This window comes from Anneissia japonica, unplaced genomic scaffold, assembly GCF_011630105.1.
Source record: "Anneissia japonica isolate Jap-2015-1 unplaced genomic scaffold, ASM1163010v1 scaffold287736_len1891122_cov214, whole genome shotgun sequence".
NCBI lineage: Eukaryota > Metazoa > Echinodermata > Crinoidea > Comatulida > Comatulidae > Anneissia > Anneissia japonica.
This window is the reverse complement of record NW_022756106.1, coordinates 550,049-569,153: the sequence shown is the minus strand read 5'-3', so window position 1 is coordinate 569,153 and position 19,105 is coordinate 550,049. Positions and strand designations below refer to the sequence as shown.

At 34.2% G+C, this 19,105-nt stretch overlaps 1 protein-coding gene across 1 annotated transcript in view; it reads left to right on the top strand.

Moving 5' to 3' along the window:
• Positions 1–19,105, top strand: part of LOC117123907 (fermitin family homolog 2-like) — a gene marked incomplete in the record, with an annotated part of 60,327 nt that overhangs the window by 30,702 nt on the left and 10,520 nt on the right. The window contains 4 exon segments of the mRNA XM_033269974.1: positions 9,980–10,190; positions 10,761–10,892; positions 11,331–11,380; positions 13,143–13,267. Coding sequence (XP_033125865.1) covers positions 9,980–10,190; positions 10,761–10,892; positions 11,331–11,380; positions 13,143–13,267 — 518 coding nt within the window.

Genomic DNA, 19,105 nt, shown 5'->3' with positions numbered 1-19,105 from the left:
TGAATTACTGTAAGCTTTTTCACGATTAAATTTACTATTCAAATGAATTACATATAATCTTATGTTTGAGACAGAATCATCTGAGGAACTTAATTAAAATTTCTATTCGAATATGAATTACGTATTCGTAAGTCTTTCCACTATCAAAATTGTAATCCCAATATGATTTATCTACAATGTTTTTACATTGAATTAATGGTTTGAACTAAACCTTTCACAATTTTATATTACTTATTCCTATATGAATTATATACCGGTAAATATATTATGATTGAGAACAAAATCATAGAGAAACTCCAATATGAATTATGTTCACCTCGGTGTTTACACTATATCCATCCATATTATGACTGAGAATGCATTTTGAATCAAACCCTTCCTGAACATAGCATGTCCATTATTTTTATTATGCCAGACGGGTTACATATGGAATATGTTTATGAACAAGTTTTAGTTGTGTGTTTATGAATGAAGTTTAGCTTTGATGAACATATGCTTATGTTTAGGGTCCATTAATGCCATACACATTGTTAGATAACCAAAATGCTAAAAGTTATCACTAACGTTTATGTAACCTATATTATCTTTTCATCTAAAATATTACAAAATTACCAAATCTATCCTACTGTATCTATATATATTGTTTCATTTTTTTTTTTTTTTTTAAATTTGTCATCTACTTTGGATTGGATTGGATTTATTCGGTGTAAACACCAAGGATAGTCCACGAAAGTCTAGAAGAAGACTTATTTCCAGTGGGGTCTTGGTGGTGATTGCGCAGTACACCGGAAGACAATCCCCTACTGTTTTCCGGTGAGCGTACTACGTTCTTTAACGTGCACATGGGCCATAATTCACATGGGACCAACGGCTTAAACGTCTCATCCGAAAGACCGTGCGCTAATTGTAACTTTTATTTCGGCCCTCCAGCTGAAACACAAGGAGAGGCAGCAATGGGAATTGAACCGAGGGCCTAGAGATCTCCACGGTTCAGTGCACACACAGCGGCTACCACCAGATTAGCCGACTGAGCTGAGCTGTGTCCACACTATAAAATTTTATGTGACAAATAAATGTGATGGACAAGTCACACAAATTTGTCACATTTGGTAGTGTTGACTCTTATGTATAATGTGCACTTTAACTAATGATGTAAAAACAGGTTAGATTTAAGGGACTTAAAAGTAGAGTGCTACTTTTTAAGTTTCCTTTTCAATTTTCAATCTACAATGAGGAAATAATTACAGTACTTGGAAACAATTATAGTTTAAAACATTTTTCCTTATTCAGAATGTAAATAGATTATCTGTAATGGTTCAAATTATTTTACTGACATATCTGTACCATGGCATCATTGGGATCCCTTATTAAGCTACATGTATTATACTAGACACGATTACAACACTACGACGACATGATGCAGATGCGCACAGTGTTGAAGAATATGATGATGTGTCGTTATTGTGTCTATTGTAAATCTAGCTTTACAGTAAGCTAAAGTCAGGCACACTGCGCCAATGGTCATTGTCCGACGTAATTCTGTCACATGGAGCGGAGCTAGGTTTGTTGGCCGATCGTTTGGCTGTTGTGGGCCCAGGGAAATCTGAAAAATTATTTGTTTATCAGTTTACCTGAATTCCCATTTTATCACATAATAACGAGTTCAAAATTCTGTTGCCCAAATTTGTTCACTTATTCCAGTTGACACCACAACTTACTGTATACTTAATGCTCAACATTAATGAAAATATCACAATGTACAAAATAATGAATGACTTAGCTCCTAATTATTTAAAAAATAGATTTATTCAAAGAGAAAGTAAATACAACACTAGGTCAAATGACAACCTTAACGTACCCAAGCCAAGAACGGAATATAAAAAAAGAAGTCTATGTTACCGGGGGGCTCTTTTATGGAATAATTTAGACAGCAATATAAAAAATTCAAGCACACTAGAACTTTTTAAAAGAAACATAGTAATGTAATAACCATTATTATGTATTATATATATTTGTTTTTTCTTTGTACTAACACTTAATTATTTTAATCTAACACAATTATTTTGTTTAATGTCCATACGGCCTCGTGGAAGAACACCCACTTGGGTGAACGAGTTTTTTGACCGTTATAAAATAAAGTTGTTATTATTATTATTATTATTATACTATAGGTACACTCCACTTGCTCACTTGCATTTAAGCGTATTTTGTTAAGACTTTTTCTTATTTTCTATTATCTACCCCTTTCTCCACCCCAACCCTTTATATTTAGCCATTTCTTTTCAACAATTTTTGACAGATTCATTCTGGAAAAACATTAGAAAATCATTTCAATTTCATGTTCATGTGACTGCTTTGATAATAAACAACAATAAAACAACAATGTTTATTTGACCCGGTTTTCAGGTCCTTATCTTTAACCGAGATTTTAACTTTGTTATTTATGAAGATGTTGGTCAGATAAGAACCATAATGGTATGTACATACTGTAGAATAATAACTTAGTTCAATATGTTTATTATTATTGATCGGCACTTTTAAGGAGAGTATGTGACTGCTTTGATAATAAACAACAATAAAACAACAATGTTTATTTGACCCGGTTTTCAGGTCCTTATCTTTAACCGAGATTTTAATTTTGTTATTTATGAAGATGTTGGTCAGATAAGAACCATAATGGTATGTACATACTGTAGAATAATAACTTAGTTCAATATGTTTATTATTATTGATCGGCACTTTTAAGGAGAGTATGGAGTCCCAACATCAGACTTAGTTCTCAGCATTGCATAATACTATTTAATTTTCTCCTATTAAACACTGTAAATATAAAAGTACCAGGTGAAAAAAAATACAAGATTACAAGATTATAGTAGAGGGTTGACAGTATAAGCTTCTTTGACCAATTAATGTCATAAATTTTATTAGAGTTGGCATATACTGAACCATGACTGAACTAAACTGTAAAGTGCTCATTCATTGCATTACTGCTGAAAGCACTCAAAAGGAGGGTTATCGTACTCTATATTTTACAACCTAATTCTTACATTGTATTGTCATACGAACATCATTGTTTCTTTTGTATCTAATAGTAGGGGTGTGGTTATCTTTCACCCCACTCACAGGAGATTGTGTTATAATAACAATAACAAAATTGTAACGATAACCTCTATGTTAAAATACTTCCCACACACTGAAAGAAGGAATAATGCATCATTGTGTATATTGGTCTTTGTTAATCTTTTCCACCTACGGTATAGCATAAAGCAAAGTTCTTAGCCCTATGGGGTACAGTAAGTACATTATCTATACTAAGTGTTCCTCTTGCATTAACTTGGTCTCATCATATTAGATGGAATATCTGTATATCATACAGTGTAGTGTTGTTTACATTATTGGATTGAACAGTAAAAGATTTGTCTTTGGCCGGCATTTCCCCAGATTTGCAACAGTCTGGTGACAAGGTTTCCTTGTTGAGGAATATGCAAAGCTTGAGTTTATTTTGTCTTTCTCTTTCATTCATATAGCTTTTAATAACCTTGGGAAAGCTCCTACCAATAGCCCTGTGAGATGGGGTAAAGAATAATAAATAGGATAGCAATTACTTTCTCTTTCTGGTTTAGTTATTAATATGAAATGTAGGTCAAAACTGATAAGGTTATAACTTTAATTGCCATCAAGAGCATTAATGATGTTCTGAGTTTACTTGATTAACCATACTATGTTTATGTTTAGATACATGGGAGACTTCAATACAATATGTTGGATTATGAAGGTGTAACTTTAAGCCTAACTTCACGGTTCAATAGATTGAATATTTGTCAGTAATGTGTACATGACCACTAATTGAAATCAAAGGTCCTGGTAAAAAAAAAAACACGAAAATAATGTCACTCAATTTAATTTCATACTCTAGTTATTTTTATATTTGAGCACATGACTAACTTGGGACTTAACTTGATCTGAAATCAAGTGATGTTGCTAGTGAGTGAATGAACCCACATTTGCCTTAATGGTAGCCCTGAGATTTGTTTGATAGTTGGAAAACATTTTAGGTCATTATGGTTTGGGGAAAGGGGCGTAACCACCCTTTTTCCCACCTTTTCCTTCAAAGTCTGGCTAATCATCGTCATCAAAATGACTGTGTCATCATAAATCCTCATCACCATCAGTGTCATTGCACCAGTGAGTGTTTGGTAGACCACCGATTATGATGTGGTCAGAGGGCTTAGACCATTAAATGGTCTAAGCCACAAATTTTGTGTCTAGCTTTGTACAACTCGGAAGTCTGTAGTTGTTCAGTACTATGCCAGTTGTAGACTTATCTTGGTAATCACCAAGAGAATAATTTGCTAGTGCAGCAAACCAATACAAACACTTGCTGTTTCCTGTGATCATACCAATTATGGGCCGCAGGAAATGAAGGAGTTACTTCCTTAAGTTTTTGCAAAGTTCAACATTTCAATGATTTCTTAAAAAACACAAACTTTTAAATAGTTTTTGCAGTACCAATAGACTGCGTCCTTCAGAATACCAAATATTCTGTAGCCTGGTGTTGGTTGGTTGTATACATACATCTCATACTTGGAAACAATCTCTTCTTTCTGATAGGTGTACAATCAGTTAACATGCTCATACACCTTGTACTGTGAAGCTTGGTTTCCATGTAATCGCTACACGCTTTCACCGACAGCTTTCGATGATGCTGATTGGTCAGTTGAACCAGGGAGCCTTCACGATTGAGTCGACTGCTACGCAGTACAACGATTGCACTGAAAACGCTGTAGCGGCAGTGTAGCGAATTTATGGAAACCAGGCTTACACGCAAGACCAAAGGCTCAAAGGTCTCCTCGATAGGACTGCTGTATAGTGACTTGCTTTTAAGCCCTCTAGCTGAAGATCATTGAGAGCAGCAAGGGAATTGACCAGGGAACCAATTGTCTTCGTGGTTCAGTGCACACCCTGGTTTTATTTCATTCCAAACTAGTGCTCTGTGAAGTAAATGTTATTGCACCATGTTAAAATAGATGACTTTGATCCTGTGTGGTACTGTACGCTATTTGTTGGTAGTCTCCAGTGTACTGCACATAGACCTTTCCATTATGCCCCGCTCTTTGGATATTATTGCTAAGGTCCCATAAAACTGACAGCGTAAATATACGCAAGCCCACATGTTTGTGGGACAACACATGTTTGTGGAACAACAAACATGTTCTGATTGGTCGATTGTTAGATTTGATTGACGCGCCCAAAAAGTCCATTAAAAAGCGGGAGTTGGCACTGCCCTTGGTTTTTCCTGTTCCCCATTAATTCAACTCGAATTTTCAATTATTCAAATAGTAATAATGGAACTTTTACTGTATCCTAATTAATATATGAAAAGAAGACTTACTGTAGAAGCATTACCAACCTTCATAGGTGTTTTTGATATCAGAGAATTAATATAAATATTTATAATGTTATGGATATGTATAATTAATTATGAAGCTATCAAGTTTACCATTGATAATTCATTAGGATTGATAGAATGAAGGGCTGTTGTTTCCAAGCATGTAATTAGAATGAATTTGTTAATAATTGGAACGGTCAGTAAAAGAAGTACACACATTATTAGAATTGGCATTGATATGGACATGGTCAAAGAATTTGAATTGTCAATATCAAGTGATGGATGGTCACTCATTTGTAGAACTTAAATAGACATAGAAGTGTATGGTCATGGACAGGAGATAATGGAAAGCAAAGGATTATGATAAATGGAAATGGTAAATGCCGGTCAGGGGCAAGTATTTAGATCAGTCATGGACTATTGACTAGTCCAGTCATCATTTGGCATACTTTCCTTGACCGCTTTATTACTTTTTCCCATTATTACCCCAGAATTTGACTAAAAGTTGAATCTAATTTCTACATTAATTTTTTTAAATATATGTTGTCTGTATTGAGTTATAATTTGAAAAATAGAAATTTTGAAGTTTCCCCTAGAAAATCTCTTTCTATTTATACAAACGGTATACAGTATCTTTACACAGGTATAGTAATGTAATGTTTTGTTTCAGTTTTTTTGTGGTTTCCCCAATACAGTACCACTTATACTAGGTATATTACCACACTGATGGCTTGGGTTCCTTTAGAGGATCCCAGAGGTTACTGCATATTTGTGTTTCTTAGAAAAAATTTTCTGCTTGTAATTCAAATAAATGTCAGTGTTTTTTATAATGAACATAGAGAAATATACTAAATTAATATATGACAACTATGATAGTGTTTTTACTGTAAATGATATAGTATTAGTACATGTCTGTCGCAAATGTTTGTTCATTTTCGATATCATCTTGCGTAGGCTTGGTCTTAAATTGATGTCTTGTTAGCGCTTTCATAATCAATCATTCGTCGGTTGCATAAACAAAGTTTGCAGAGTGACCAGAATGCCTGATATTTTTTTTTTTTTTTTTGTGAGCCCACATTTATTTTTCTGTCTGTGTTTTGCTATGATACAAATCTCACTATCTCTTTAAATTTATTGACAAATAATTTTCTGAACAGTTCTTGATTTCTTAACTATTTCAACTTGACAATGGATTTTCAGGCAGTTATGTTAACATTATAAGTACATAAGAATTTTAGAATATTTGTTCATGATTACAATTTCATCTTGTACAGGAAATATATGAACATTTATTATGTGCATTAGTAGTTGATGAGGTATTGGTTTCATTCCATGCTTGTATACATACAGTATTCAACTTGATCTACATTAAACATGACATTACATTTTTCTCTTTCATCATATAATCAGCGAAATTATAATTGTTATAGCTCAGCAAAACCAATTTCATGTAGAGTACAACTTTTGTTATGTCATTAGCATTTTAGATGGGTGCAGGTGCGTATTGGTTTCATTCCATGCTTGTATACATACAGTATTCAACTTGATCTACATTAAACATGACATTACATTTTTCTCTTTCATCATATAATCAGTGAAATTATAATTGTTATAGCTCAGCAAAACCAACTTCATGTAGAGTACAACTTTTGTTATGTCATTAGCATTTTAGATGGGTGCATGTACGTACTAATTAACAATAAATCACATCTTGGTAGGTTCTTGTAAAATATTTAGGAAGCTGAATTTGTACAGTAATACACACCTCAGCAACACAGTCAGTGCCCAAAGGGATTGCTGTTTCCTAACACAATCAAATCCAGGAAGTATTTTAATTCAGTGTATACAGAAGAAGACCTTTTACTCTCTTCCTCTTCTCTTTATAATGATGATGGTGTTTTCCTATGTCAGTTCAACAACAAGTAGTAGTAGAAAGGCTATGTTCTCACACAGCAGCTAATGGTTAGCAGGATCCGGATGCTGCTAACCGTTAGCTGTCGTCCGTCCATGTGAGAAAATCCCGATCTGGATACCAACAATATGACGATCAAATCACTGGCCAATAAGAAACTGGAAATTGTAAACGCGCATGTGTGATTGGTTGATGATAGAAACGCTCTCAACTTGCTAACCGATAGCGCTTGCTAACCGTTAACGTATCCGGATACCGCTGACGGTTAGCGCTAACCGATCGGGTGTTCTCACGCAGGTGCTAACGGTTAGCGCTAACGGTTAGCTCCCGATCCGGATACTATGGCACTCGTGAGAACCAGGCTGTAGAAACCTCACAAATGTATACAGTAAAAAAATTAATATAAAGTTTCATCTATGACCCAGAAAAACTTCAATGCAAATTATCAGTCGCAATATGACATACTAGTATAGTAGTTTTGTTTACGGTACACTTCAATGGTGTGTGAGTGTGGTTACTGTGTGTAAACTGTACATCATAATAATATATTTAACATTCAAGGTATATAATAAAATTTAATAAAAATCTAATTCAATATTTAAATTGCATACTTTTAACAAGGAACTTTGTGTAGTTGCTGTCATTTGATATTTAAAACCTCGAATTGAAGCCCAATGGGCTTAATCTCTAGAAGAAGCCTATCTCGAATTGAAGCCCCTCTTTAGTTTGCAAAATTAGGCTCAAAAAGAAGCCCATCTCCAAAAGAAGCCCATAGGCTTCTTTTCAATATAGCATAGGCTTCTTTTCGAGTATTTACACTGTACACATGAATTTTAAAGAAACAAAGTAAATTAAAGACACGCTTGGTTTTGTGATTCAATGCCAGTTAATACACTCCATGATATAGATTGATGTTACAGCGGCCTAAAATTTACAGCATTCATTTTGAAAAGGAGCCTCCCTCTTTACTTTGCAAAAGTAGCCTCGAAACGAAGACCATCTCTTGAAAAGAAAGCCATTTCGAAAACAAGTCCATCCAAAGTTCGCAAAAAAAGAAGCCCAGGGCTTCAGTTCATTTTACGGTATTGTGTTTGTTATTTTCATAAGAATAGTCATAATAATTTAAGTTCACACTAGGACAAATTTTGAATAGGGAGTGCACCATTTCCAATTTGACGGAAAATTACAAATTTAGTTACTGAAGTAAACTCAGAAATGTAGACAACATCAGTCACCCTGCTGTTTTATAAATTGTAGATCCGCTGCTGGTGACTGTTTACATTTGATATTGAACACTATTGTCAAGTGCTTAATTATGAATTGTTATTATTTCTGACAAGCTAATTGTAAATGTGCTTAAGGTTGAGTAGCTTTATAAATGGACATATTTTTTTCAATGGATTGTGTAATGTTTCTAAATATCCCTTACAACGTTCTTTTCTGTTTGACCTTTATGTCCATCAGCAGGCCAGCAGGCAGGCCAGCGATCGTTGTGATGATAAATTCATAACCATTTCTACATCAGTAAATAAATGATGAATCAGCTCCCATATGCGTCTACAATCGCTGCCTTGTCCGAAGCTTCTTTGCTCTCAGGAATTGTAAGTTAGTGTTGCAGATTAATTATGGAAATTGAGCAAGGCAGCGAGGCTGAGGAATCTGGCGCTTTTGTTTATGTGGGTAGGCGGTGAAGCGTAAGCAGTTCTTAGTAACTATTGAGGCTGCTTTAGTTGATACTTATTGTATTCAGGGTGGTAGCAACAAAAGGGGGAAATAAACACCGTAGTAGTGTACTGTACTTTGTGAATTCTGCTAGTATAAACAATCTAATAATACAATTTATGTCTTAGTAGAGAATACCCTGTTATGATAATAGAACAGTCTACTTCATAATGTACTCTTCATATTATAAAGGCCTACTGTATTTCTAATTAGATAAAGAATTTGAGGGAATTTGTCTTCCAAGTGTTGGGACATTTTTCTCGGGGTTATTTATCCTGCTTTCTCCAATTTTCAATGTTGATGTTTATTATGAAACAATTTTTATATATTTTTTTTTATATAATTCAAGAACACAGCTCAAAGATGTACATCCATATTACAGTATTTACTTGTTAAGGAATACAAGTTATGTCTGTATTTATATGTTGTGGTGTTTCCATACTTATATCAAAGTGCTACACATTAATATTATTATCCTGGACAACATACAAAATGTGCAACCCCCTACATTCTGTGGAATGTTCCTTGTCATGCATGAATAATCAGCATAGGCAAAATACATTCAACATAGAACATTTTCATTCTACTAGATATTAAAAATTTTTATAATTCTGTATGAAGAAAGAAAAACATAGAACGTACATTGCCAAAGGACACAAGCTTATAATGGACTTCATTTTGTGGAATTTGAAGTTTAAAACCTTTAAGTAAAAAATGTTTATTGTATTTTATTTAAAAAAATCCAAGATATAATGATTAATAATAATATTATGACAATAAATATAGTTATAAAGTTTATAATTCATTTATTTTGAAAATCCTATTGTAAGGCAAAATATTACATTCCGGAACAGCGAAAAACAAAACTTAAAAGCGAAAAAAACAAAACTTCAATACTAAACGACATGATGATATCCTCTCCAAACCATAAGTATTATTCCTTTCTATTTTCTCAGATGGTTGGACTCATCGAAATCACTAATGGAGCAAGGATTACGCGATAATGACACTTTGATGATGCGTTACAAGTACTTCTCGTTCTACGATCTCGATCCAAAACAAGATGCCGTCCGCATCAACCAGATATACGAGCAAGCTAAGTGGGGTTTGTTGACAGAAGAGATTGACTGCACTGAGGAAGAAATGGTTATGTTTGCTGCGTTACAAGTAAGTCGTGGGTTATATTGGATAATAAATGCCGATGTTGTTGACTGTGCTGTGGTATTTATAATCTACATTTGCTACATGAATGTGCACAAATACATGTGTCTATATCTTGACTAACAGTGATTAAATTGATGTGAACATATATTAGATTTTTACCAAGTAGGCCTATTATAAATATTTAGTGTAGAAATTTAAAAGTTATAAATAATTTTAAACTTTGGTATGCTTCCTTATTAACCGTCTCTGTTTTTGTAGAACATATTGTTAAGTAAGTTTTGCCTTGGTAAAAAAAAAAACTAAAAAATTTTAATTTTTCTTTATTTTGCATTTTAATCCACATCATTACATACCAAATTCAAAAAGGAAAACTTAGATTTAGAGGAAATTGTGTTAGGTTCAGTCCAAGGAGTTCATACTTTCATTCAACAATTGGCTTTATCACTTGCTGTGTATTTTATTGTTGCAGTACACATAACCATCTCATGTATTAAATATGTAACATTATCTCCTGCAGTATTTGCTGCCAATGATGAAAATGATCTCACTGGTTGCTCTGTGTATCTTCCACAGCTTCAAATTAATCTACAGTCAATCCTGCCACAGACAGACATGAATACAAAGAACGGTAAAGATGACATTGATGCTGATCTTTTGGATCTTGAGAAAACTCTTCAAGGAACAAACATTTCTTCCTACTCACATGTAAGTAGTTGTTAAGAAGTGATTGACGAATGATGTCTGAGAATATATTTATATCCGAATTTTGAAGTGGGAAGAAAATGGTTAGCAATTTACATCAAAAGTTTGGGAGGGAATGTGAAGAGGCATACACTGTCAACTAAAATATAGTAGTTGACAGTGGATGTCAGAGAGTTTGGCAGTTGACATCAAATACAATTCCTTATAAAATAATGTGGTTAATAAAGAGGTTGGCAGTATGCATGAATTTGAAGAAAAGGCGATGTCATGTCATTGGTTATCCGAGATTGTTATGGATGATGGGTGAGGTGGGATGCAGGATGTCAGTAATTAGAAGAAGTTGGTGCCACTGAGAGGGGAAAGTTATATCAGAAGTTGCAGAAACTTGTTTGAGTTGTTGCCGTATATTATGTTAATGATGTTTCCACTCTCTTTCTTTAGCATGATATCACAAATGTCCCTGAACTGAAAGATGAATTCAAGTACTTGAGGTAAAAGAGATCATTCTTCAATTTCTTATAGCACATTCATTTAATATCATGGCAAATTTAGTGACTCATGCCTCCTTTGTAATTATTTACCTGGGTAAAACCAACTTAAGCGATTTCCTTTACAATCTATGCCATATATCTCTTCTGATAGTACACACATTGGGAAATAATAAACTACTCTATTATATAATCTTAAGGATGATATTTTATTTCTTAAAAATAAGTAAGGTAATCTTGTTATCATTCATTCAATGTTATATGACACCTTTATTTTCTTCCTTCCTTCCTCTCTGGTTTAATTGATCCTGTTATTCAGACCTCAATAACATTGTGTCGTAATCTTAACATCGATAACCTATTCATCCCATCTGTATTATCCTGTTATTTAGAAAAATCATATTTCAAAATCACTTTTATTTTACTCACATAATTCCATAAAAACATGAGTTTTGGTACATTATAAGGAGATGAATTATGTAGAGAACTTGATAGTTGGAAACACTCTACAAAATAATATAATAATAAGGTAATAAGGTTGAAAAAAACATTATTGAATTGCTCAGGTACTGGGACACTTCAGAATCAAGGTCAGTTGATTCGCAATGTTTTGTTTTTTTGCTACCGTCGGCCTAGGCCTACTTCTTAGGTTTATTGCCAATTATCCTTCACTTCACAAAATGTTAATCACAAGGCTAAAATCCATAATTATTGCGTTAAATTTATCAATTACAGGTTAAAATTAAAAATTGCCTTTGACACCATTTAATTTATTTTTAGCTTCTTTTTGGTAAAAAAAAAATCCCAACTTAGAGATGGTAGGGCTTGGGATTAGAATGTGGGAATGTTAACCACTGATTCACAGTTCCACCCCAGCACTATTCTTATTCCAGTGACCGTCTCTCCCCCAGCTCCCCCTTCCCCCTAATGTTATCTCCCATCTTGCAGCCTCATCTTTGTGTTTAGAAATTTAGGGTCTTCTTGTGACAGATTCTTAAATTAAACTATTTTTTAATGAGTAAAAAAATTGATAAGGGAAGAGACGTAGACAAGACAGATGAGAAATCCATATTGGTCATTGAGGAATCTTTAGTTTACAGATGAGGAGGAAGTGTTGATGACGTTATCGAGGTACTTCTGAGTATCATTAGTATTTAATTGACAAATATGATCACGTTAACTGTTACTATGTTTGGAGAGAGGAAGGATTGGAAGGTAAACATGTATAATTAAAAGGTTTATTTATGTGGTTGTCTAAGACAGGATGTTACATGTGGAAGGATCATGCAAATTGTTCCATTCTATTTATCGACAGAAGCCAAGATCAACAAAGTTTTTATTATTCATTCGGGGCCCTTCTCGAGAGGATCACCTCTTGTTATTAGTATTAGAATCACAACGTTTTTTTTTATAAAGAAAGATTACCTTAATAAGTTTTATTTTGTATCAGTTGTAACACCCACTAATATCAGCTATTTAATCAAGTATGTAACAAATATAAAAGAGCAAATATAAAAGAGCAATGGATAATTCAGGCTCTCAAAGCAAAATTTGCAGTGGTGCAAACCGTGAGGCAGACAGAATCCAGAATCTTTTTTAAATTAGCTTTTTCAATCAAGTATCATTTTATTTGAACTGTTTGTAAATATTGTTTTGTTTTTGTTTTCATATATCTGAAATTTTTCAGTTATTGACCTTTTTTTTTGTAATATATAATAATTATATATATAAAAACATATAGAAATTTATGTGTTTTTTTTTTCAGACCAAAGAAATTAACACTGAAGGGATACAAGAAAGGGTTCTTCACATTCAGGGATATCCACCTCACACAATATAAATCAAAGGAAGATATGCCACATAGTCCCTTACACAAGCATAGTCTAAAAGGTATGTAAATAATATCCATCAGTGCTATAATAATGAATAATAAACATTCAATAATACAATGTCATTGAATTACTCATTTAAAAGGATCACGGGAGTTATCTGTTTCCAGTGGAGACTCAGATCAAAGCAGTTGACCTTTCATCTAAGCCCACCCCCTCCCCCATGCTTATTGTTGCTAAGGTCCCTTAATACAGCAGTGTAAAAACATACGTAAACACATGCGTTTGTGGGATGACCATGTATTTGCGAGACACAAGCCTATTCCTGAACCTGTTTTGACTGGTCAGCTGTTAAGTTTGATTGGTACTCAGAAAAGGTGCATTTTACTCAGATACTCAGAGTTGTTAATACTCGTAAATGGCAGTAAAACTAAATTCCTATAATCTTTATTTATATTAAATTAATTTAAAACATTTAAAATAGATAACTTGTGTTATAATTCAAGGTTATTATCTCATCATATAAATGATGTTTAATGAACTAATAAATAATTAACAATGGTTTGAGGCTAACAAACTAATGAATATCATTTTGTTAGTTTATATTAATAGTTATGATATGTTAAAATTAAATTGCATTATTGTTAAAGAAAATATTTATTTTCAGATTTCTGACAAGATATCTTAATTTATATTTTAAATAATGACAATTTGAAGCCATTAAAATTAAGCAACCTTTCTTGTGTGTGATACATAAGTATAGAGTTTTAGATAAAAAGAGATGTATCATCTTTGCCATTTGTAAAGTCATATCAATTTATCTATGTCATCACAGGTTATTCAAAAACATGTGACTTCTGTCATCAGTATATAATATTGCTGTGTCATTCTCATCAGCTTTTATTATAAGCTATTTGGAAATGAAAGGAGTTTTATTTTCAAATAAGATTCTTCCCCATAATGCTTTATGTAACAGGGTGATAGATGCAGGGTTAATGAGAGGGTAGGAAGAGGTGGTAATTTAACTAAGGGCCCCTCAAATTATGGAAAAATATAAACTAAAATTTTACCGACTGCTATATACAGGTTATAAAAATGTAGCGAGGCCACATTTTTCCAGGTTTTCTATATTAGCTGTCCAAGGAAGACCCATGTTCGATACTACTGTACTAAATTTCTTGCGTTCCCTTTTGATCCTGGATTTTGGTTGATTTTGGCTTGGCTAAACAGGTCTAGCTTTGGTCTCATAGACAATCCGGCTTAATGCCTAAGAATCACAAAATGTAGAATTTTCATTCCAAACCTCCAAAATTGTGAGTGGGTTTATTATATTAGGGTAGATCATGTGGCATAGAAATGACTCAAATTAAGTGAGTAGGCTTTTACTAGGATGGAACTTTTGCATGGAACATTATATTACATTATTCTTGAGGATCTAAAATAGTTACACTTAGTAGGCATGCTCACCTCGCTGCGTTCATTATCAATCAAGGTATGTTGTGCCTGATAATCCTAGACCCTGACGAGTACTCTACTGTAGAACTAAATTAGGGAATGTCATCTTTAATTAAACAAGGTAGAAATATGTGAATCGTCATGTTACACTGCTAATCATCATCCCACTCAATATCAAGATCCTCTTCCACATTAAGCTTGGTATTTTTTGATAGGTGTCTAGGTATGTTTATTGATATAATCTTGCACATATTATGTACTATGCTTTTTAATGTACACTTACTAACATATCTTATCAAACATAATGTGTAAACATATATACACAGACCCACCTCACACAAAGTGGCACAAACTCCCATCTGGAAACCTGACCTCAGCATAGCGGAGCAGCAAATGATTTTGGTTTAGAACACATGTTTCTAGGTTCTAAACCTACAGTAGAACCTCGTTTTTACGTACCCCAGTTATACGAACCCTTGGTTTTACGTACGCCTTGTATCGACGATGACGTCATCAAAAACCCCGAAAATATTCAAAACAAACTGCCCTTTTCAGAGCAACCATAAGTAAAAAGACTATAACAATAAACAGACCATAATGCAATGCATTTTTATTAAACAGCAACGTTGATTGAGTCTAATACCGGGTTGTTATAATCTAAAACCAAGTGAACTGAGTGAGATGAACAACTACCGATGGTGCTCAAAATAATTGCTTTCCTCCTTAGCTTCATGTGGCAAACCATGGAAACACTTTTCTGGTCAAATTTTCTACACGAAACTGAGTAGGCATAGTTTCGTACACGAACGCTAATTGGTTGGCTCGCCCAGTGCAGCGCACATGGGTTTAGTTTGTCTCATTGGTCTCAACAGGCCCAGACAACACCACAGCTCTGTTGGTTAAAATAGGCATGAAGGGGAATTCCCAAGTTATACCTTTGTCGTGTAGGTAATCTTACAATATTTTTATGTTCTTTAATTAAATAAAAGATATAAAGTGATGAATTAATACACTAGACACACGGTTTTATTTGAACACTTTATTATGACATCGTAAAGTGATGAATAAAAACACTAAACACATGGTTTTATTCGTAGGCCTAGAGGCTTGGTCTAGCCTAGCTAGGTAACATCGTTCGTTCATACATACGTATATTGAGCTTTACGTACGTATTAGGTCAAAGGTTACCACAAATTTAACCCAACCTCTATTTAACGAATCCCCCGATTTACGTACTCCCTCCGGTCCCGTACTGTACGTAAAATCGAGGTCTACTGTAGTTCAAAACCAATGCTGATATTTTTGTTGTGTGTTTTCAGACTTCATTGTGATTTCCTCATCCTTCAGGTGGGAAGTTAAGGTGTTGGTTTCTTGTTATATTTCTATTTAAAAACAGTGTGGGTTGTCTCCTAGTGCACTGACCAATTTCCTCATTGCCATACTTGTGTGTGTAAAAAAAAGTGCCTTAAGGGAAAAGAATTTCTACTTATAGGTAAAACAGTAGTATATTCACTGCTTGCTTGAGTTTGAAGCATATATTTACAAGTCAATCCAGCACCTCACATCTGCACATGATTTTTCAATTACATCCAATACTTTATCATAAGTTACCTCCTGTTTGAAAATATTAAATCTTGATTCAACTTTAACATATAATCGCATGGCAATATGACCACGCCCTCCTTTGCAAATAGTTTCACAGACATTTATCATTAGAACATGATTAGTAGTTCACTACTTCCTGCATATGCTTGCCCAGACTACTTCATCATTGCAGTCCAATTTTTTCCGCTATTAAGATGATCGCATTAAGTACTGTTGCCAGATATTTTATTGTGTCTTAGCTACTAATGATTTCTATCTGCTATATTGAATTCTTTCAGTACATTTCATGTGATTATTATAAATAGCTTAGCAAAATGTAGTATAAAAATCAAAGGCTAGGTTTTACAAAAAATTTGTTTCTTATCCGCTATTTTGGAAAAAAGGCCTTTTATAATGGTATTGAGTCAAGTTGGTAAGTTGACATCAAATACAATGTATCATTTATTCTTGTGGTCTGTTTTGTTTGCTTGTCAAATATGAATTAAAACTTAATTATCAATAATTGGTTTTTTTTTTCCGTGATCAAAGATTGTATATTTCTTAAGTGCTAACTAGATACAATTCGATCGTAAGCCTGGTTTCCATAAAATAGCTACACGCTTTCGCCGACTCCTTTGGCAACGCTGATTGGTCAGTTGAATCACGGAGCATTCCTGATTGCGTTGGGAACAGCTACGCACTGCAAGTACAAAACACTGTAGCACTGTGTAGCAATTCTATGAAACCAGGCTTAAGGTAGATATGTTTATAATCATAGTGGCAAATACTGTATTTGATTTAAAATTACTAAATTACAAAATAAACTAGTGTCGTTCCACTGTTTATAGAATACTGTACAGTATTCTGTATTATGTCTTTGTTCTAATTTTTTAAACTGACATCTAATAACTTAAGTAAATATATAGAATAAGCAATTCAAATATTGAAAGTCATTGTTGAAGTTTTTATTGAAGTTTTTGTTGAATGTTATTGTTGAAGTTTAACTCAGTTCCAAAAATACTCTATATCTTTAACCTTGAATAAGTGCTTGTGCCATCCCAACCTCAATTGAAATTCTGTCCACACTACATGCCTTATGTGAAAATGTTTTGTTATTTTCCTATATTATTTGAGTGATGTGACCCATTATAACGTAATTTGAAACTTCGTCCACACTAGAAATCGTATTTGACAAGTACCTGTGATTTGCCCATATATGAGTGTCAAGTGATCCATCCCAACCTAATTTAAAACTCTACCCATCACAACCTAATTCAAATCTCTGTCACACTACAGTTTTTTTTGTGACAAATACCTGTGGTTTTGCTCATATTTTATGAGAAGTGGTCATGAGTGATATGACATGATCAAAACCATGGACAATTTCACAATGTATATTCACATAAAAAATTAAGAGTTGGTTCCAGTTTTTTTGAATCCTTAACTCTTTCTCGAACTCCTATATTCTCTGTTTTGGTGTTCCTCAAGGGTCTGTCACTGGCAGTGGCGTCGAGAGCCAGTAAGGGCCTTGGGGCAACACCTCATATGGGGCCCCCCTTTCACTTGGGACCCCCCACTCGGCCGCTCCCCAGATTAAGTCTCCTCCTAAGACCCTATTTGTCCAAACCCACATACATGAATATGATTCCATGTGATTATTTTTTTTGCAATGTAGATGCATCAGAATAATCTGATGAATAAACGATAATAAAAATATGGCATGTGCATTATCCATCAAGCCTATAGTATATCTAGTGTGTTTCAAACCTTGTACAAGCAGAACCAACAACATCAGGTTCCCAGTAAAATATTTCAAATAATATCTTCTTTATTAGGTAATCTGGGAACATAAAATCACCAACAGATGTTATAACATGTATTGTTAAATTACATTTGACCCGCAGCCCTTCTCCACTGAAGATTCCCAACCACAAAGAAAGTCTCTATGCAGGAAATGACATCCCCCCAGATCTGTGATGACCACAGACAGAGATTTCATGACGGTGAAGCACCTATGGATTGAGGGGGGTGGGGGCATCTGGTTTGGAACGGGAGAGCATTGGGTGGACTATTCCCCTGGGAGATTATTCATCTAGTAATAAAAATACAGAATGACTGAGAAAGACGCCCATAAAACCATAATGTAGAGTTTCTTCTGACAACAAAAGTTTTCATCCTGGTTTGGGCTCGGGCCCTATGGAGATTTTGTTCTTACCCCGAAAATTTTTCATCTTGGTCCGGGCCCCCCGTGGCAGCGACCCCCGATTCCCCCTCTTGACGCCACTGGTCACTGGACCCCAAGCTTTCACATTCTACATTCCTGATGTTGGGCTTTATCTAGACAAACATTTTGTTCAGTACCATATTTAAGCTGATGACATTCAGCTATATTTATCATTGCACCCTAAATTGTTCCTGGTGATGCAATTTGCTCCATATATAGGCTCTCCGAATGCATCAAAGATCTGCAGTCATGGATGACTAAAAGTAGTTGAAGCATAACAAGAAGAAGACAGAATTCTTGATTGCATCATCAGCCCATCATTATAAGATCCTTAAACATCACACCTTCAATCTGGTAATCAGTGTATTGAACCTACAGCATTAATTGGAAATCTTGGCGTTCTTCTTGATCCTAAAATGAAGATGACCCGGCATGTCACCCAGTTATCCCGGACCATTAATAGGCGGCTTCGTAGTCAGTTACGACATGCTTCTTGTTATCTTGGTTTTCGTTGGCTTCTCAAGAAACATTTATTCCCTAAGTACAATCTCACTCTCTTATACACATCTAGATGTGTATAAGAGACAGGGTTTATTGACTACCCAAGGATTCCAAAACCTTCATTCATTGGATTTT